Source organism: Rhamphochromis longiceps, linkage group LG16 (assembly GCF_057381845.1).
Source record: "Rhamphochromis longiceps isolate RC_006_pf linkage group LG16, R_longiceps_female_GT1.1, whole genome shotgun sequence".
Lineage (NCBI taxonomy): Eukaryota > Metazoa > Chordata > Actinopteri > Cichliformes > Cichlidae > Rhamphochromis > Rhamphochromis longiceps.
The window spans coordinates 22,124,690-22,141,317 of record NC_140572.1 but is presented as its reverse complement, the minus strand read 5'-3'; the positions used below and the strand labels follow the sequence as shown (position 1 = coordinate 22,141,317).

The 16,628-nt window shown below is 40.2% G+C and overlaps 1 protein-coding gene across 1 annotated transcript; it reads right to left on the bottom strand.

Annotated features, from left to right (window-relative positions):
* Positions 1-57: 57 nt before the first annotated feature.
* Positions 58-15,139, bottom strand: dnajc3a (DnaJ (Hsp40) homolog, subfamily C, member 3a). The gene is made up of 12 exons (XM_085385642.1): positions 14,911-15,139; positions 14,319-14,429; positions 14,099-14,223; positions 13,702-13,776; positions 11,674-11,826; positions 11,357-11,538; positions 9,152-9,271; positions 8,577-8,682; positions 8,362-8,482; positions 1,375-1,507; positions 817-965; positions 58-588 (listed from the first exon to the last, which is right to left on the bottom strand). The coding sequence occupies exons 1-12, from the start codon at positions 14,990-14,992 to the stop codon at positions 446-448; spliced, it is 1,500 nt and encodes a 499-aa protein (XP_085241768.1). The 5' UTR covers positions 14,993-15,139; the 3' UTR covers positions 58-445.
* Positions 15,140-16,628: the final 1,489 nt, after the last annotated feature.

Below are 16,628 nucleotides of genomic sequence, written 5' to 3'. Positions count from 1 at the left end.
TCACAATTATTACCCTTTAGTCTCTGTCGATGTCGGTTAAAAAATGCTCTCGATTCAATTTAATGTACATAAATAGCTCTTTATTTACAGTTCAAAAAACCCTCCATTCATACAAAAATAATACTGTACCTCTGTACAAATACATTCCTACGAATGGATGTGAAGTGATTGTACAATTTGTGGAGAGGATACAAGAGTAAGATCTGATAGATAAAAGCCGCTTCAAGTCTGATATTTGTTAGCAGAGTAGGAGACCTTTTCCCCCAAAGTTTTGATTCCCACAGCAAAGATGCATTTTTAATTAATTGGACTCACTGAATCAAGTCACCTTATGCTCCACATTTTTATGATACTTGTGAACAGTCTTTTTATGCCAGTGATCTCCCTTTTAAATAGGGAGGAAAGTACAAATATTCACTCCAGCTGTGCTGAAGAGTAAGCCGCCTCAGTTGAAGTTGAATTTGAAGTTAAAGGGCCCGGAGCCAAACGGATTGAAACCCTGAAAGCCGTGGAAGTGATGATGATGGTGCCCCTGCTGGCTCTCTGGATCCATGGGGTCTTCTCCGTGGTCAAACTTGGTTCTCATCTCTAGGAAAACGTGAAGATTCTTGTCACTCACATGAATTAGAAATCAGTGTCTCTTTTTCTAAAACCATTAGTGTTAGAGCTGTAGAGAACAATCTAAAGGGTAATGGTAAATGGTACAGCAACTCTTGAAGTGATTTAGGCTTGCATTAACAACTTTACACACACACACACACACACACACACACACACACACACACACACACACACACACACACACACACAAACAACCTGGATCAGTGAGAACCTCCTTAGCCTGAGCGATGTCTATGAACTTCTTCTCTGCCTTCTTCTTTTCCTCCGGATCCTGGAAGTTGTCCGGGTGCCACTGTTGTGCCAGTTTCCTGTAGGCTCTGATAATCTCCTTTTTCTGGGCAGTTCTGTGACCACGGCGACAGCATTATCAGCACATTTGTCAAAGATAAGAACAGCTTTTCTTTTCTCATTTTGACCTAAGCCAGACCTAAAAATACTCATCCAAGTGTCAGAGTTAGTTTTCTAGCCCCAGTGTAATACAAATGCCTCCGTGGCTGTAAATTTGTATTCCATCTCAGATTATCAGTAGACCTTTTAAACTCAAAAATGTTCAAAAGGCATCAATGATGAAATATTCAAGAGCAGTGATGTTTTGGCCTGATAAAAAAGCAACCTAAAAGCAAACCAGCGGTCTTTCATAAGAAAACTACTTTTTAAGTTTAAATTCTCCACCAACTGATTGGCAATAATGTGTTACATTTTCTTGCTGAACTTGATCTGCAAAAATTCCCAAATCCATTGACCGATTCCCACCTCTTCACTCCAAGGATCTTATAATAATCCCTCTTCTGAGACTGTTTGAGTAGCCGCTGTGCTCTTTCCAGACCTTCTTTGATGTGACGGTCCCCCTCGCTGTGTTTTGCAGCAGTCTCGTAATCTTTAACAGCTGAAGAGGACAAAAAAAGGAGTACAATGAAATTAGTATTATTTATTCACTGAAAACTAATAATGTGATGTAAACAATACCTTAACTGAAAAAACACATCTTTGATGTAACTGCTCTAACACCAATCTACAGTATATCCAGCTTCCTGCTCCTCCCCTGCCCTTATGTAAGAGTTCATTCATTCAAATACAAGAAACTTTGTGGCTAAATATGGGTTAATATGCAGATGATTTTGGATCATTTGGATTCTGGGGGCTTCCCATGATGCAGTGAGTTTTTCTTCTTCACTCACTATATGGTGTTTATACACCACTCTCCATTTAATCGTCCATGTCTTTTATCCTGTCTTCTTCTCATCACCCCCAGCCAGTCGTGGCAGACAGCGTTCCCTCCCTGAGCCCGATTTTGGGGGTTTCTTAATATAAGAAAATTTTGTACATTACTTTACATTACTTTTTTTTTTTCTTCTTCCTGCTGTCGCCAAGTGGGTGCTCATAGGGTGTTGTTTGATTGCTGGGGTTTTCTCTTTATTATTGTCGGGTTTTACCTTACAATGTAAAGTGCATTGAGCTGACTGTTGTTGTACTTTACCACTATATAGCTAAAACTGAAACTGCTTCGAATCTATGATGTCTCCTGCTCAAGCTGTCGATGCTATATTGTCACAAATTTCTGTAAAAATCAGTATCGACCTCTACAAATGAGAATAGACTTCTCAGAGAAAAAGCATTACTCTCTGAACGGTGAAGAGCGGCATCACCTGCGCCGATTTAAACACACCTTACTTGCTGGAGAATTGATTCCTTTAGTACAGACACATTTTTAAATAAATAAAAATACCTACACAAGGTATGGCAATTAAAATTTCAGAAACTATCCAGCTGTCAGAGCAATGGTTGCCGTGTATCTGAAACCGAAGAACCATGGTAGTGGCAATTAAATTAAAATAGCTTAAATTCACAGCAGACGCTTAAAGAAACGTAACAAATGATTGTTATCAGTAGTGAAGCACGGGATCCACAAATATCCACTTTGTGATATTACGTCACTAGTGTCCTTGAATAAACTTTCATATTAAGGCTGTTTGTGTGCACACGTTTGGTTGCTTTGAGGCTTGTTTACCCTCTGTGGTGAATTAACACCCGTAAAAATCCCACACAAGGTCTGGCGTCACTACCTGCTGATGTGTTTATGCCATGGTGATTACAACACACACAGACTTAGTCCAGCCAGCATCACCTGCTGGGGTGATGCTGGGATCTTTGAGAAGAATATTATTACTGTCAGGCTGACCTGCCTGGACTGATGGCAGCAGTTACTGTGGGTTTAATTGGATGGATACATGGGTGTGTTTTATTGTAAGAGTTGAAATAAAGGCTTAGTAGATGCAAGCCTTCAATAATAATATCAATATGGGTGTTGCCGGTTATACAGTCTAATTTAAGCACAGAGGTTTAATTTATCTTTATTTTTTTTGTAGCTAACATTTTCTTTATGCATATGTTGACCTTTGTTTCTGACATCTGAGTTTAAAGCTGAGATACAACTAATATTTAATACTGCAGAGTAGAAACACAATTTACCCAGCGATTTTGCAAATGCATCGTTCTCCATCACTAAAAATCTACTAAAGCGAGAGTTGCAACATTTTGCTCTCCAACAGCAAAGTGCTCCTGATGTTTCTTCAACTGTCTGTGCCAATTTGGTATTTTTATCACTTGCCACAATGAACACAGAAGCACACAGGAGCTCAGACACAGGGCTCTAGCTGTGAGCAGTTTCACCCACCTGCTGTTCAAACCTTCTGTTTGTAAAGGTAAGCCAATCAGATTTAGAAAAAAAAAAAAATTACCTTAAATGGAGAGGAGCTAAAATATCCAATCTCATAGAATTTAAACAGAGGGGCTGCACCACAGCCCAGTACATGAATCATTTGATCTTCAAATGCTGCAGAGACCAAGAAATTTGCATTGTCTCAACTAATCGTGTACTCATAAAGCCAATATGTTTCAAAATTATATCATCTGCTTCAAGTATTGCTTTAAGTCCCCTAATGATTGTCCAAACATTCAAAATGTGTCTGTACATTTGTGCTGCTGAATATAGTCACTGGTTACACTGTTTGTCATTATTTAATATACCTTCAAGCTAACACTACCCAGCTCGAGTCCTACAGCACCAAAGGTTTGGCTATTACAATATCCGTCTGTATAAAAACATGTTGAGATGGGTGTGATGGTTTTCATTACATTTTAAATTTAATTGACAGATACACATACTGTAGGCAGGAATTTTGATAAAAATATGCACTGGTCTGTTGCACAGCAGTAGCTGAACATCAGGTGACAGGTAAAATGATTAGTGGGAGACTATTCCTGCAGATTTCACCATCTGCCATCATTTCTGCAATTTGACAAGAGATGGGGAGACCGTTGTTTCAGCCTAATCCCACCTTCTGTCAGTAAAGCGTTAAGGATAGTAAGAGCTGAGTGTGTGTGTGTGTGTGTGTGTGCGTGCACTTTCTGCCACTGCCATTGAAGCTTCATGTTTGAAAAACAAGTAATTTTGCACACTTGCTCTGCCAGCAGTGCTGGGCAGGTCTACATCTCGCAGGTTATATTTACCTCCAACACTCGGCTCCACATTTAATTCTAATCATGCTGTATGTAATAAAGTGCTCTCAGGGTTGGTGACGTTTGTCTTCTCTGGCTTGAGATCTGTTAGCTGTATGCTTCAACCAAATTCAAAATGAAGATTCTTATATTTAGCCACACATGTAACCTGCACTGTGCTTATCTAAATTCAAAAATAGAAGGCATTTGGTAATTAACAGACAGATTGTATTGAATGAGGCAGAAGGTAATTAGATGTTAGAATCTCTCTTCTGTCTGAAAAACAATATTTTTGGTTTACATGCAAAAATTAATTTGCAGGATGTACTCTACATACGTTTCTATGTACAGTTATGAGATCTGAAGGAAGCTGCTTAAAAGAGGTTTCACTGACGCCTAACTTTGTTTCACTCTGCATACTGTGTTGTGTTACAAGGACCCCTTGTGTTGGGCTCCTAGCATGACAACAGTTACAGGTAGTGCACAAGAGTTTGGGTAATTACAGTCAAGTGCAAAAAGCACACCTGTGCTGCTTTCAGACAAACTCACAGGTTAAACAGCAGTCAGGAGCTGATAATCAAATGCACGCGATTAACTGATCCGCAACAAATGTGAACGCCTCCATAAAAGAAGGAGTGTTGGCAGTAATAATAATAATGGATTGCATTTATATAGTGCTTTTCGGGGCCCTCAAAGCGCTGTACAATTCCACTATTCATTCACTCTCACACACTGGTGGAGGCAGCTACAGTTGTAGCCACAGCTGCCCTGGGGCAGACTGACAGAAGCGAGGCTGCCATATCGCGCCATCGGCCCCTCTGGCCATCACCAGTAGGCGGTAGGTGAAGTGTCTTGCCCACGGACACAACGACCGAGACTGTCCGAGCTGGGGCTCGAACCGGCAACCTTCCGATTACAAGACAAACTGCCAACTCTTTGAGCCACGATCGCCCAGGTCTCCCGGTCTGGAGCATTCTGGTGTGTGCGCCAACACAATGCCAAGGAGGGAAGAAATCATCAGTGATCTTAGACAAGCAACCGTTGTTGCCCATCAATCTGAGGAGGGTAATGGTAAGTGCACCATTCTGCAGTAGGGCTGCCACAAACGATTATTTTGATAGTCGACTAGTCACCGGTTATTTTTGCGATTAGTCGACTAATCAGATCATCATCCGTTGGACGTAAAACTACAGCTTATTGCACCAGCAGCATCTGCTCTTATATAACTATCATTAGCTTACAGCTTTAAGTGTTTAAGGTCTGTGCTAACTAAAAATAAAGAAAAGATGATAGTTTATTAAATTTTAATGAAATTTGCAGATTGTTTCGGTGAAGTTTAATAAACTCCTTGCTATCTAAAATATAACAGGACACTGGAGTATATTCTGGAGCATCTCACACTTCTGATGATCAGATGTCTGCTTGACGTTTATTCAGCTGTGTAAAAACTATAACTTTAGTCTCAGACAAACTGATTTACTCAGGAACAAATAAAATACTAAAAAAAAGCCAAACAGTAACATTTTAAGTTATCTAAGTGACTCATATATATATATTTAACCTGAGTAGCGAAAGACGGCGGTGGGTTTGAAAACGATTTGCGGGGAGTCCGGTGTTCTCACGGTGCTAGTGAGCCTAGCGCCCGGCTCGCTAACGAGCTAGTGGGTAACAGATGTCTCCGAAAACGTCGGAGCGCTTTTGAAAATATGTGGTGTCCTGATAAACTGAGCAGATATTTGAGGTTTACACAGCTACATTCTCGCCTGAAAATATGTTAAACGTTTATTTTGTGACCCAGAAAGAATAATAAGAGTAACATTAAAACTAACTAGCTGCCGCCATTGTTGGAAACTGCGCTGGGCCGCGCTATGAATTCTGGGACACAGCTGCTTCTTCTTCTTCTTCGGGGTTTAACGGTAGCTGACATCCTTGTACATGCAATGCTGCCATCTTCTGTTTCAGTCCGGTATTACACTCTTAAATCCTGCCACTTATTCCTGCGTCTTTTGTGATCTTACAAAGCTTCAAACGACGCGTCGACTATTAAATCAGTCGTCGACGATTTTGATAGTCGACGTAATCGTGACTAGTCGACAAATCGTGGCAGCCCTATTCTGCAGTGAGAAAGATTATTCACAAGCGGAAAACATTCGAGACAGCTGCCAATCTTCCTACGAGTGAACATCCCAGCCAATTCACCTCAAGGTCAGACTGTGCAACACTCAAAAATACTGCAAAACACCCCAAGAGCGCCATCTCAGACTATGCAGGCCTCAGTTAGCATGTTAAATGTTAAAGTTCACAACTAGAAAAGAACCAAACCACTATAGAAATATGGCCCATTCAAAGTCCAGACCTCACCCACTTTAAAATTTGCAGTCATAAAGGCGTTAATTTAACTTACCATTTATTATTGAGGTTGCATTTTGCACAAGTTCATCTGAAATACATTAATGTGCTTTTCAAACATTTTTCCTGCTCAGTTCTTAAATTTAAAGTGAGAAAAAATTTCTAAGGTATAAAACAAATAACTTCAGACTCAGCAGCAAACATGTAGTTCAGTTGGTCATTATAAGCTTCATTATGAGGCAGAGCTGCTATGCTGAAGGGCATTTGAGTTTCAGGTTGCACCCAATAAAGTCAGTAAGACTAATCGTTGTGTTCTCATCACAAAAACTTCAATTGAATTTCAGCATCTACAGCGCTGCAGGCTCCAAGATTGGAAGTGTAACAGCTTTTGTGAAGCTGATCTGTAATTACCACTTTGCAGATGTAAAGTTGCAGTTTGCACACATGTCTGTCGAGACTCAGTGAAGCTGACTTCTGTCCAGTTTACAGTTCACCATGTTATTCTTGTAGATTAACGTGACAGTCTTATGATAGTCTGTGTGAGGCATTGCCAAAAAAGGCATTTTGTGAAGTCATAGTATCCCTGACCTTTAACCTCTAGATTCTGATGACTTAATCTTTGAGTGATTGTTTTTGCCAAATGTAAAGAAATTCCATCCAAACATTGCTGAGTGCGCTCAAAAGCAGGACAGACATAAAACAAACACCCAAACTGAACTGAAGACAAACAGGCCATCTGCACACAAGCTTCAAAATAATGCCACGCTCCATTTTGAGTGGGAAACCTTTAGCTGGAATGCCTCCTAAAGTTGGATTTCCCATTAGGAAAGTTGGATCAGCAACACAGACCCTGACTTTGCAATGCAAGACTGTGGCGGTGGGGTTTGTTTTGCTGGATCAGCTGTAGGAAGAAGTGTTTAGGGAGCAGTGCCAGCTGGGAGAGAGTGGTACACCTGCATGCATCTGCTAATTAACCTCTCTCCCTGTATAGGAGGAGTGGGGTCAGAGGAGAGTGTGCGCCGTGGAGCACAGCAAGCGGCTGCACAGTGGCCGAGTACGAGAGGCAGACGGCGCTCTGAAGTAGGGCAACTCAGCAAAGCAAGCATTTTTCCCCCCCTGTACTAATTACAATAACGAACTGTGTGTATGTGAGCAATTCAAGTTTCTCCTCTCTCTGCTTACTGAGGAGAACCCACAAGGCAACTAGTGCTACAAAGACATCAGCAGCACTAAACGGCTACTTGTAATCTACGCTGCTGCTGTTGTGCATTTATGACTCTCTAAACAATCCATAGAGAGAGCTAATAACACTGCAGCGTTTTTAAGCACCAATAAACAAGCATTGTGTTCAACTTTTCAGGTATCCGACAAAACACTTCTTTTTCCGATGACCTCCGATTTCTGAGATAAAGAGAATGTGGCTCAAGTGTGCGAGTAACCGTGCACAAGCATTACCAAGGTGCTTGCTGAGTGGTGAGACCTCCTTATGCTATCCGGTTAGCAGGAACTGAACTTTCAAAACAAGAGCAAGGGAACTGGCCACTAATAAATCAATTTCTTTTTGTATCAGACTTTGGAAAATGAAAGTCTAAAACTATAGCCAACTATTGTGACGTCAATGCATGGGAAACGTTACATATGAATATAAATGGTAAATATTAATCTAGAATTTCTTCATTTGGTGAAGTGCAAGTGAGTAACAATTATAATCTATGACTTTATAAAGTGCATATATATTTGTACCATTTTGTTTTTATTCACTGATGCAGGGATTCTATTCAGCTGATGTGTTCCTGTTTGCTTATTGTTCCCAAGTCAGTCCAGCCAGCAGACAAAATGTTACCCACCCTCGATCTTGAAGGACCTTGATGCAGCTACATATGTCGGGCTTACCTTCCTCATACTGTTCATCTTGGAGATAGGCCTCAGCTCTGTCCTTCAGCACATTAACATTCGCAGGATTGGACTTTAGGACTTCACTACAGACTGAGATTGCTCTGCTAGCCTGCTGGGCCTGGTCATAACAAAGAAAAAACGAAGCTTGGATAGATCCTTTAATAGAAGCACAGCGGCCTAACACATCCTTTTGCAGCAGTAAAGGGGCTTACCTGTGTTAGCGCATGGCAGATTCGCTCCTTGGCAAGAAGCAAGAAATGTTGCACATTGGGCTCGGTGGTTATCACCGCCTCGTACTTGCTCACTGCGTCTTCATACCTAAAGGAAGCGGGAGGCGATTATGTGACGCTGGCAAAACAGGGGATTGCAACATGGATCACTGCACCCACAAACACCACACCATCGTTAATTTCTCTTTTAAGTCTTGTAAATATGAAACCTTATATATGTCAAACATGATGTGACATCCATTCACGTTAAGATGGGATTTGCACGCCTCTTTGTAAAACCAGAGAAGTGGGGGAGCCTGAGGATAAGAGAGCCGTCATTGTACAGCTGATGCAATCCCCGGTATTCAGATGGGATATTATTTTATATTTACAGAGATGAAGACTTTCCTGACACATTTCTATCTTTGTGAGGACACTCACTGATATGCTGTTAGCCGTACCACTTTACTCTTACCACTTAAACCAGCACTCTAAAGGTGGACCAAAACGACATTATTCCTGAGGATTCAATTTAAACTCGTGCTCATAAAAATGTTTTCATGAACATACAAACACACCTTTGTTCTTGGATGTATTCCTCAGCAGCTTGGATCTGTTTGTTGAGCTTCTTCACTTGCTTGTAATGGCTGTAACACTGCTTGTGATCAGGATCCAACTTCAAGCACTCACGCACCTCACTGGAGATCATAGGACAGAGGAAAGGTGAGGCTGAAAAGGCTAACTTTCAATGGTGACGACATGAACAGAATGACAATAACACACCAGATTTACAGTAAATAAACCCTAATGTACAAATGCATGATCATTAGTAACCAGTGTTGGGCAAGTTACTTTAAATTAGTAACTTAGTTACTTCTATCAAAAGTAACTCAGTTACTTCAAGTTACTCGTTACTTTCAAAGTAACTAGTTACTAGGGAAAGTAACTTTGGTTTTACTCAGAATTCTCTTTTTAATGTGTTGCTTTACAGCTGTGGCTCCAGCAAACATCAGCTGATACTAGAAATTAATTTTAAATAAATTCTAACAACAGCGGATCAAGCTTAAACGTGCTGCTGTTGTTTAGCGCGACATCCGGCGGTTTCCTCTTTCTGGCGTGAAGTGGGCGATAAACAAACGAGAGAAAAGCAGATCAGCTGAGGGAGGGGGGAGAATGAGAGAAGAGGCAGCTGTGCAGCAAAGACACAGAATAAATCCAGCTTTGTGTCTTTTTCATTGTAGCATAAGTCCGGGACAAACTGTGTTCCTTTTCACCTCAATACGAAACGCGTAATATTTTCTCTGAATACGAGACGATTCCGTTTTTTTTAGGGGACGGTTGGCAACTCTAATAATTAACCTTATGAACAAAATAAAGTTCAACTTCAGTAACATCATAGCACCCACCCAGCTGTATAGAAACTCCGTCATGCTAGCTAGTACGCAGTACGGAAAAGTCAGCATAACGAAAATAAACTCCACCTAAACATGGTTTATATCTGACCCAGATAGACTGCAGGTCATAACTTCTTACCTGAAGTTCAGTTCACCTGACACTCGGACTGGCGGCCACTTCGGGTCTCTCCTTTTGCCTCCCCTTTCCCTCATCCACCTGCTGTCCTCCACCACTTGCTAATGTTACTGAATCTGCGGAAGCTCCGTGATAGCCACCACACGAAGTAACCAATGACGACCCTATCTAAATCCCAGTAACGACTAACGTGTTCCTGGCTTTCGCATAATAACTAGTTACTGTGCTCGTTACCACACAAAAATAACGTAGTAACTGTAACGCGTTACTTAATAGCGCATTTGTCCCTACACTGTTAGTAACTTACTTATGTCATTTATGGCTACAGTCTTTCTAATGATGATAATAATAATAGCAATGAGAAGGCCAGTCACTGAAACAGCAGTCCACATCATCATCATACACGCATTTGTAATGTTGAGGGTGGAAATGCATTCGTCATGACATTCATCAGAATAGAAAGATACTTTTATATTTTATAAAATAGCATCTACACAAAAATTTCCAATATTAATTTCAGTTGTGTTTTGAAATCCATGAAGGCTATGCCTTTGTGAAGCCATACGCTGCTCTCTGTACCACTATGTTTGGTTCATTTCTTGTTTTGCAATTTTACCACTGAATGCAAACTTCCGCAGACAGTCGACTTAAACATTAGAGCCTTCACTGTGCGCCCACTCACAGCACCTTAAATAAGCACAAGTTCTGGGGGGGTTTTTTTGGGCCACATGAACCGTTGCAGTACTACTCAGCTATTTTGGCCTCTTGACTCCATTTCCTCCTCAAAACTTACATTCAAGCTAAAGTGTTGCCTTTTCTGACACAGAGGAGGAAATCTAGCACACTTCACTCATGCATATTACTGAAAGTGGTTAAAATTAGACTTCCAGAGAGTGGGCAAAAGTGCATGGCTGTACAAAAAGACAACCCTTTTAAGATAATAGCAAAATTTAAAATCCTGTTTACCTTTTTTTTTTTTTTTTTTTTTTTATTCTTATGAGGCACAGTCTATGAATGAGCTACCCACTATACTGCACTCTGATGAAGTGTAAATCCAATATATTTTTTAAGAAAAAATAACTAAGATTAAATCATTATCAGAAATGTTCCTGCTATTTTTTTTTTAATTTAGAATAAAAGCTTTGTGATTAGTAGAGTATCAACCATAGTGACATGCTGCCTTATTGTGGCATTGCCACAGTGTAAACAGCAGCAGGGAGCTTCTTGAAAGCAAACAGTCTGCGAGTCCTTACCTGAGGGACATCTCATGGTCTCCAAGATTATAGTAGATGGTGCTCAGCTTGTAGAAAGCCTGGGTATTGTCATTCTTTAACTTGGATGCAGCTTTAAGGTCGCTGATAGCTTTCCCCATCTCTCCCATCTGAATGAAACACTCTGCTCGCATCTCACGAGAGGTCACATCCCAAATGCACGTCTGCAACAGTCGGACAATAACGCTTACAGACTTCAGGTGATACGCAAATGCTCTGTACTCTCTGTATCGATGATAATGCAGAAAATCCTATGCTTGTGGGAAAATCAGTCAATACTGGCAAGGAATGTCTCTCACCTCGATGACGGTGTCAAGCTGTGCAGCAGCTGTCACATAATCCTTGTCGTCGAAGCTCTGGCGTGACTGAGCCACCAGGCGCTGAATTTCATCTGATTTTGTCAGCTGGCTCTGGGCCTCCTTCTCTTCTTTGTCGCTGGGGTTGGACTTCAGCTAGAAGATTTCAAGGCATTACGCTAAGTACTAATGTAGCTAAAGAAAATGTGATTCCATCTCTCATAGATGTATTCCAATTTGAGATTTCTGTGCCATCTTCTGCCTCCCGAAAATATTACTTATCACTGCAGTGCTTGCCAGTCCCTGCACAGATAACGTTATAATGAATCTCGTTGCAGAGGTCATCATACTCACAAGAGCCATCTCAGCTAATGGCACAACTCTTACAAATAGACCTATCTACTCTTTAAATGGTTCCTGCTAGCTCAGCTAAGGGAAGAGCATAAATGTGACGCATTACACCAGGCCAATGTTGTGGACTGCTGAAGCAGCAGAACAGCCTGCACCTCTGGCCCGTTCCCTCAACAGTATACCAGCAAAACGAAGTCCACAAAAAATAAAAAAAATAGACTGCAGAAGCTCAGATGTAATCTTTCCCCCTGGAGGCAAAAGAACTCTTTGCACTCTTGATGGAGGATGAATCTCAGCTTAAAATTAAATACTTTTCCATACTTTAGGCAATTCCAGAAATAGACTATTAAAAGTATTCCAAGGCTGTGATCATTCAGTGTAGCATACATAAGAACATAAGAATGATTATGGGACTAATCATTAAGCTTCAACTTGAAGTTCAGAGCTTGCTGGTGGTGGTTTCAGGGAAGTGTGGACAGGTGACCAAAAACGAGCCTATGACCTGCATACTTTAAGGTCAAAGTGACACCATGTGAACTGTTCATCCAAGTCCCTGGAACTTAGGGCTGTGCGATATGACCAAAATCTCTTATCCGAAGACATTTCTCATCCCGATAATGATATATAATCGCAAAATAGTGCATTTTCTGTAAATTCTGTGAATCTCAGGCAACTCGACTTGTGTGAAGTGTTTATAGCTGGGTGTCGTGTACCTGCAGTCGAGTGTTGTGACTTTGACTTGTCTTTATTACATGGCACACTGCAGGGAAAAGCCTGTTCTAACCTTTAAGTGTAAGGTTTGTTTTGAGCACCTGGGGGCTCTTTTTTGCTTCTCGTAAACTCTTTCTATACTCCGGTAGAAAAGGTTTGTTGTGTCTGTGTTGGGGACCAGTTCTGTGCTCTGTGTCAGACTTTTCATAACCAAACCATATCCATGTATAAAACGAGTGTAATGTGAAAAAGATGGATGTTTTAATATCATCCATCTGATCCTATTATTCTTCATATTGTACAGCCCGATTGGAACCTAAGACTTATTCACAGACATGGCAAGGCCATTTACTGTATGATTTTAGGTGGCAGTATGTGATTCTAATTGGACATGCATTTACAAATTCAAGCCTCTAAAATGGTGCGAGATTGCTCAAATGAGCGTTCCCCATTATTTACATCTAGTAAGTAAACTCAAATATACATGACCCCCCTTTCCTGTTCTTTTAAGGCTTTCAACTTCCCTGGTGTTTCACTGCGAAGAACCATGTGTTTTGTAAAGTGCACTTACCCTGTCATTATCCAAAAATCTCACACTGTAGTGTTATAAGTGTTATACAATACTATAATACTACTACTACAATACTAGCTCATGTTCTATGTTCTGTAAAGGAAAATTAAGTTTCATTCAGTGGCATTTATCTCTTCAAACACACCCTTCACAGTGCTTTTTAATCTGTTATCTTGAAATCCACCACAAGGAGGACACTGTATAGACAACCATGAATACACGTCTTTGTACTTATATTTATCATTCTGAAGAAGAAAAAAAAAAAAAAAAAAAAAAGACTACTGCAACGTTACTACGGCCATAGATCAACACTGACACCTCCTGGTGAACTGTTGTTTCTCTCACAAGTGTCTGCCCCAGCATAGTTTTGCTTTAAAAGGGGGTATTGCTTTACTTACCACCTTCTTGAAGTCACTCTCCGCTTCATCCAGCTTTCCCTGCTTCAGAAGAAGATTTCCTCTCTGAAGCCGTGCCTGTTGAGTGAGACACATCAAGAATTTGTTTCGCATGTAAAATAAAGAGTTATCAACACAGCTTCCAGAACCGACTGATTTCCCAGCACGCCTGGGCCCGCAGCCGAAATAAAAAGATAATGTTGCCAGATGTTTGCATGCTTTATCTAATTATTTGCATAGATTTATCACAGAGTTCTGCCTTAAAGGTTAGTCTGCAGTATGACACGAAGTATTGCTTTGAAATTCTATTTTCTGTCAAATGTACATTTTAAATTTACATCTGTTAAAAAACATTTCTGAAGAAATACACATTAGACAAACAGTAAAGACAACAACTTACAGATGTGAAGTCCGGTTTGAGTTCAATGACTCTGCTTAAATCAGGCAATGCTGATTTTGACTTCCCCATTGCTAAAAACACTGTAGCTCTTCTGTAGTATGCCATGTAGTTTTGGGGATCTATATCTGTAAAATGCCAATGAAACTGTCACTTTAGAAGAAACCTTTTGGGAAAATCCAAGGCATTTTTTTGGTGTCGTTAGCATGTCTCTGACACTCACCCACAGCTGCATGGAAATGAGAGAGGGCATCAGCTAGCTGGCCAGCAGCAAGAAGTTTCTTCCCCATCTCCATGTGATTGTCCACACTCCCATCCTTGCCACATTTCCCTCCTTAAAAAACAAATAGAACAAATCATAGTGCAACAAAACAACACTGAGCATATTTTTACTCATTCAAGTAATGCAATAATCAGATTTTATTTAAATATTCCTGTATATGACCCGCCCAAAAATGTAAATCACATCAATAACAAGAGCAACGGCAACAGCTTTCCCCACAGTAATTGGTAAAGACTTTCACAAGTACCTGGGTTTCTTACAAGCTTGAAGACGTTCACGAGCAAGCATAATCAAAGAAGCAGTTTTATCTATCATCTTTTATTCTTTAGGCTCAAACCAGCTAGCTTTAAGTAATAAAATTGACCCAGTGACTAGCTAGCTTAACGTCAGCTAATAATATTAGCGATTTCACAAGCTAATGCTGTCAGTGACATTACCCATGTAATAAAGTTGTCTGAACTTTAACCCGAGTTCAAGTTAGTGGTAGCATTCACCAGCTATAAATGTAAAGTACACCTAGCAAACGTCTTACCTTGAAACCTAATATCAATCAAAACAAGAACATATGGGAAGTACGTCAGTATTTTGTGAGCCACATGGTCGATGGAAACCATGGTTAAAGTTCTCTCTCTCTGGACACGTCCCGCAGACTTCAGCTGTCACTGTTTCAACCAGTTCTCCCCTTATTTCGCTACAATCCCATGTGTTGGCGGATGGCTACATTTCTTCTCTTTTTCCCAGCCACTGTAGACCAGCATACGCAACCGACCGGTCGTGGGTGATCGTGATTGGCTGAATTATATGGAAAACCCCGCCCACATCTGTTGGTTCAACAGAGAGCAGCCACGGCAGCACAACAGCACAACAGGGTCAGTGTGCGCGCGTGTGTGCGTGCGCGCTTGCGTTGGTCGGTGGTTCTTATGGACGTACACTAGTCACCTTATTTTTGAGGTAAAAAGTATATCAACTAGAATGTAAACCGTAATTTTGACATTAAGATTTTATCTTTTTTAAAAATCTGTATTTACTTGTATCTCTTATTTGTAGCAGTTAATTATGTGGATTTTCCTCCCTTTTTTTTAACGTTTCCCAAACATATAAGTGTCAAATCTTTACGGTAAAAGCGAAAGACCCTGGCTTCTAAAGACAATTTACAAATACAGAAGTTCTCCTTGGTTTATGGCTGGGCCAGAGACAGAACGAAAAAAGACAATAAACGAGTTAGTAAACACTGACACTTTTTAAACTGTTTCTTAAAAGTATTAGCCTGCAACCCAACGATTTATGGAACAAGAAAAAAAGGAAATTAGAACTTATAGTCTACTATATTTAACAACCTTTTATGACTGTGCCCTGGCAGTGCTACAAAGACCTCCAGGACTTTAAGGGTTAAGGTACTTAACCCTTTTTTGAGCTGACTATAGCAATACATGCTTTATAAACTTAAAAATGAAAAGTAACTTTTACTAATAAACTATCATATAATGAATTCACTAAAAATATACAACAGTTACACATTTTCATCTTGTATTCTCTCAGTTTCTAGTTTTTATTAATGTCATAGTTTCAAAGGACTCTCATAAATAGTTTGAAACTATATGATCATTAAGTATTACTGTGTCTACTGTATAAAGTGCAGTTAAAAAAAGGAGACAAAGACCATAACACATCCCCACCAAAAAGCTTTCTCAAATAGTTTTTAATAGATTAGGGCAAAAACCAGCTTGGGTCTTCTCTAGTCCTTGACCCCCCAAACGTAAGACAAAGAAGAAACAGGAAACAAAGAAAGTGTGGCATGCAGCATCCACAAATCAAGGCCAAGTTATTTCAATCACCAAATGAAGCAGCATTTATTATTAATAGCAACCATGTGTTAAACTAAATGCTCTTAAAGAGTGGATCTCCACAAACATATGGACGGCCCTGCATATGAACATTATGCAGAAATTTGTTACATTAAAAGAACATAAAATAATGAGATGACCAGCAGAATGCTAAACACAGCAACGAAGCCAACCAAAGTAAATTGTCATGACCTCACAAACAGTTACATACAAAGACAGTGAACCTAAACATTACCATCAAGCAGGAATAATGACTATCATGGATGAATGGAAAACATTAATAAAATCCTAGAGTTATATTTTGGAGCACTTTTGATTTATTTCAATACGCATCCTGGACAGGGCAAAATCATGGTTTACATGTGGAATCAAGGCGGTCATTTACATGAAAAGGGAAAGACCAGCT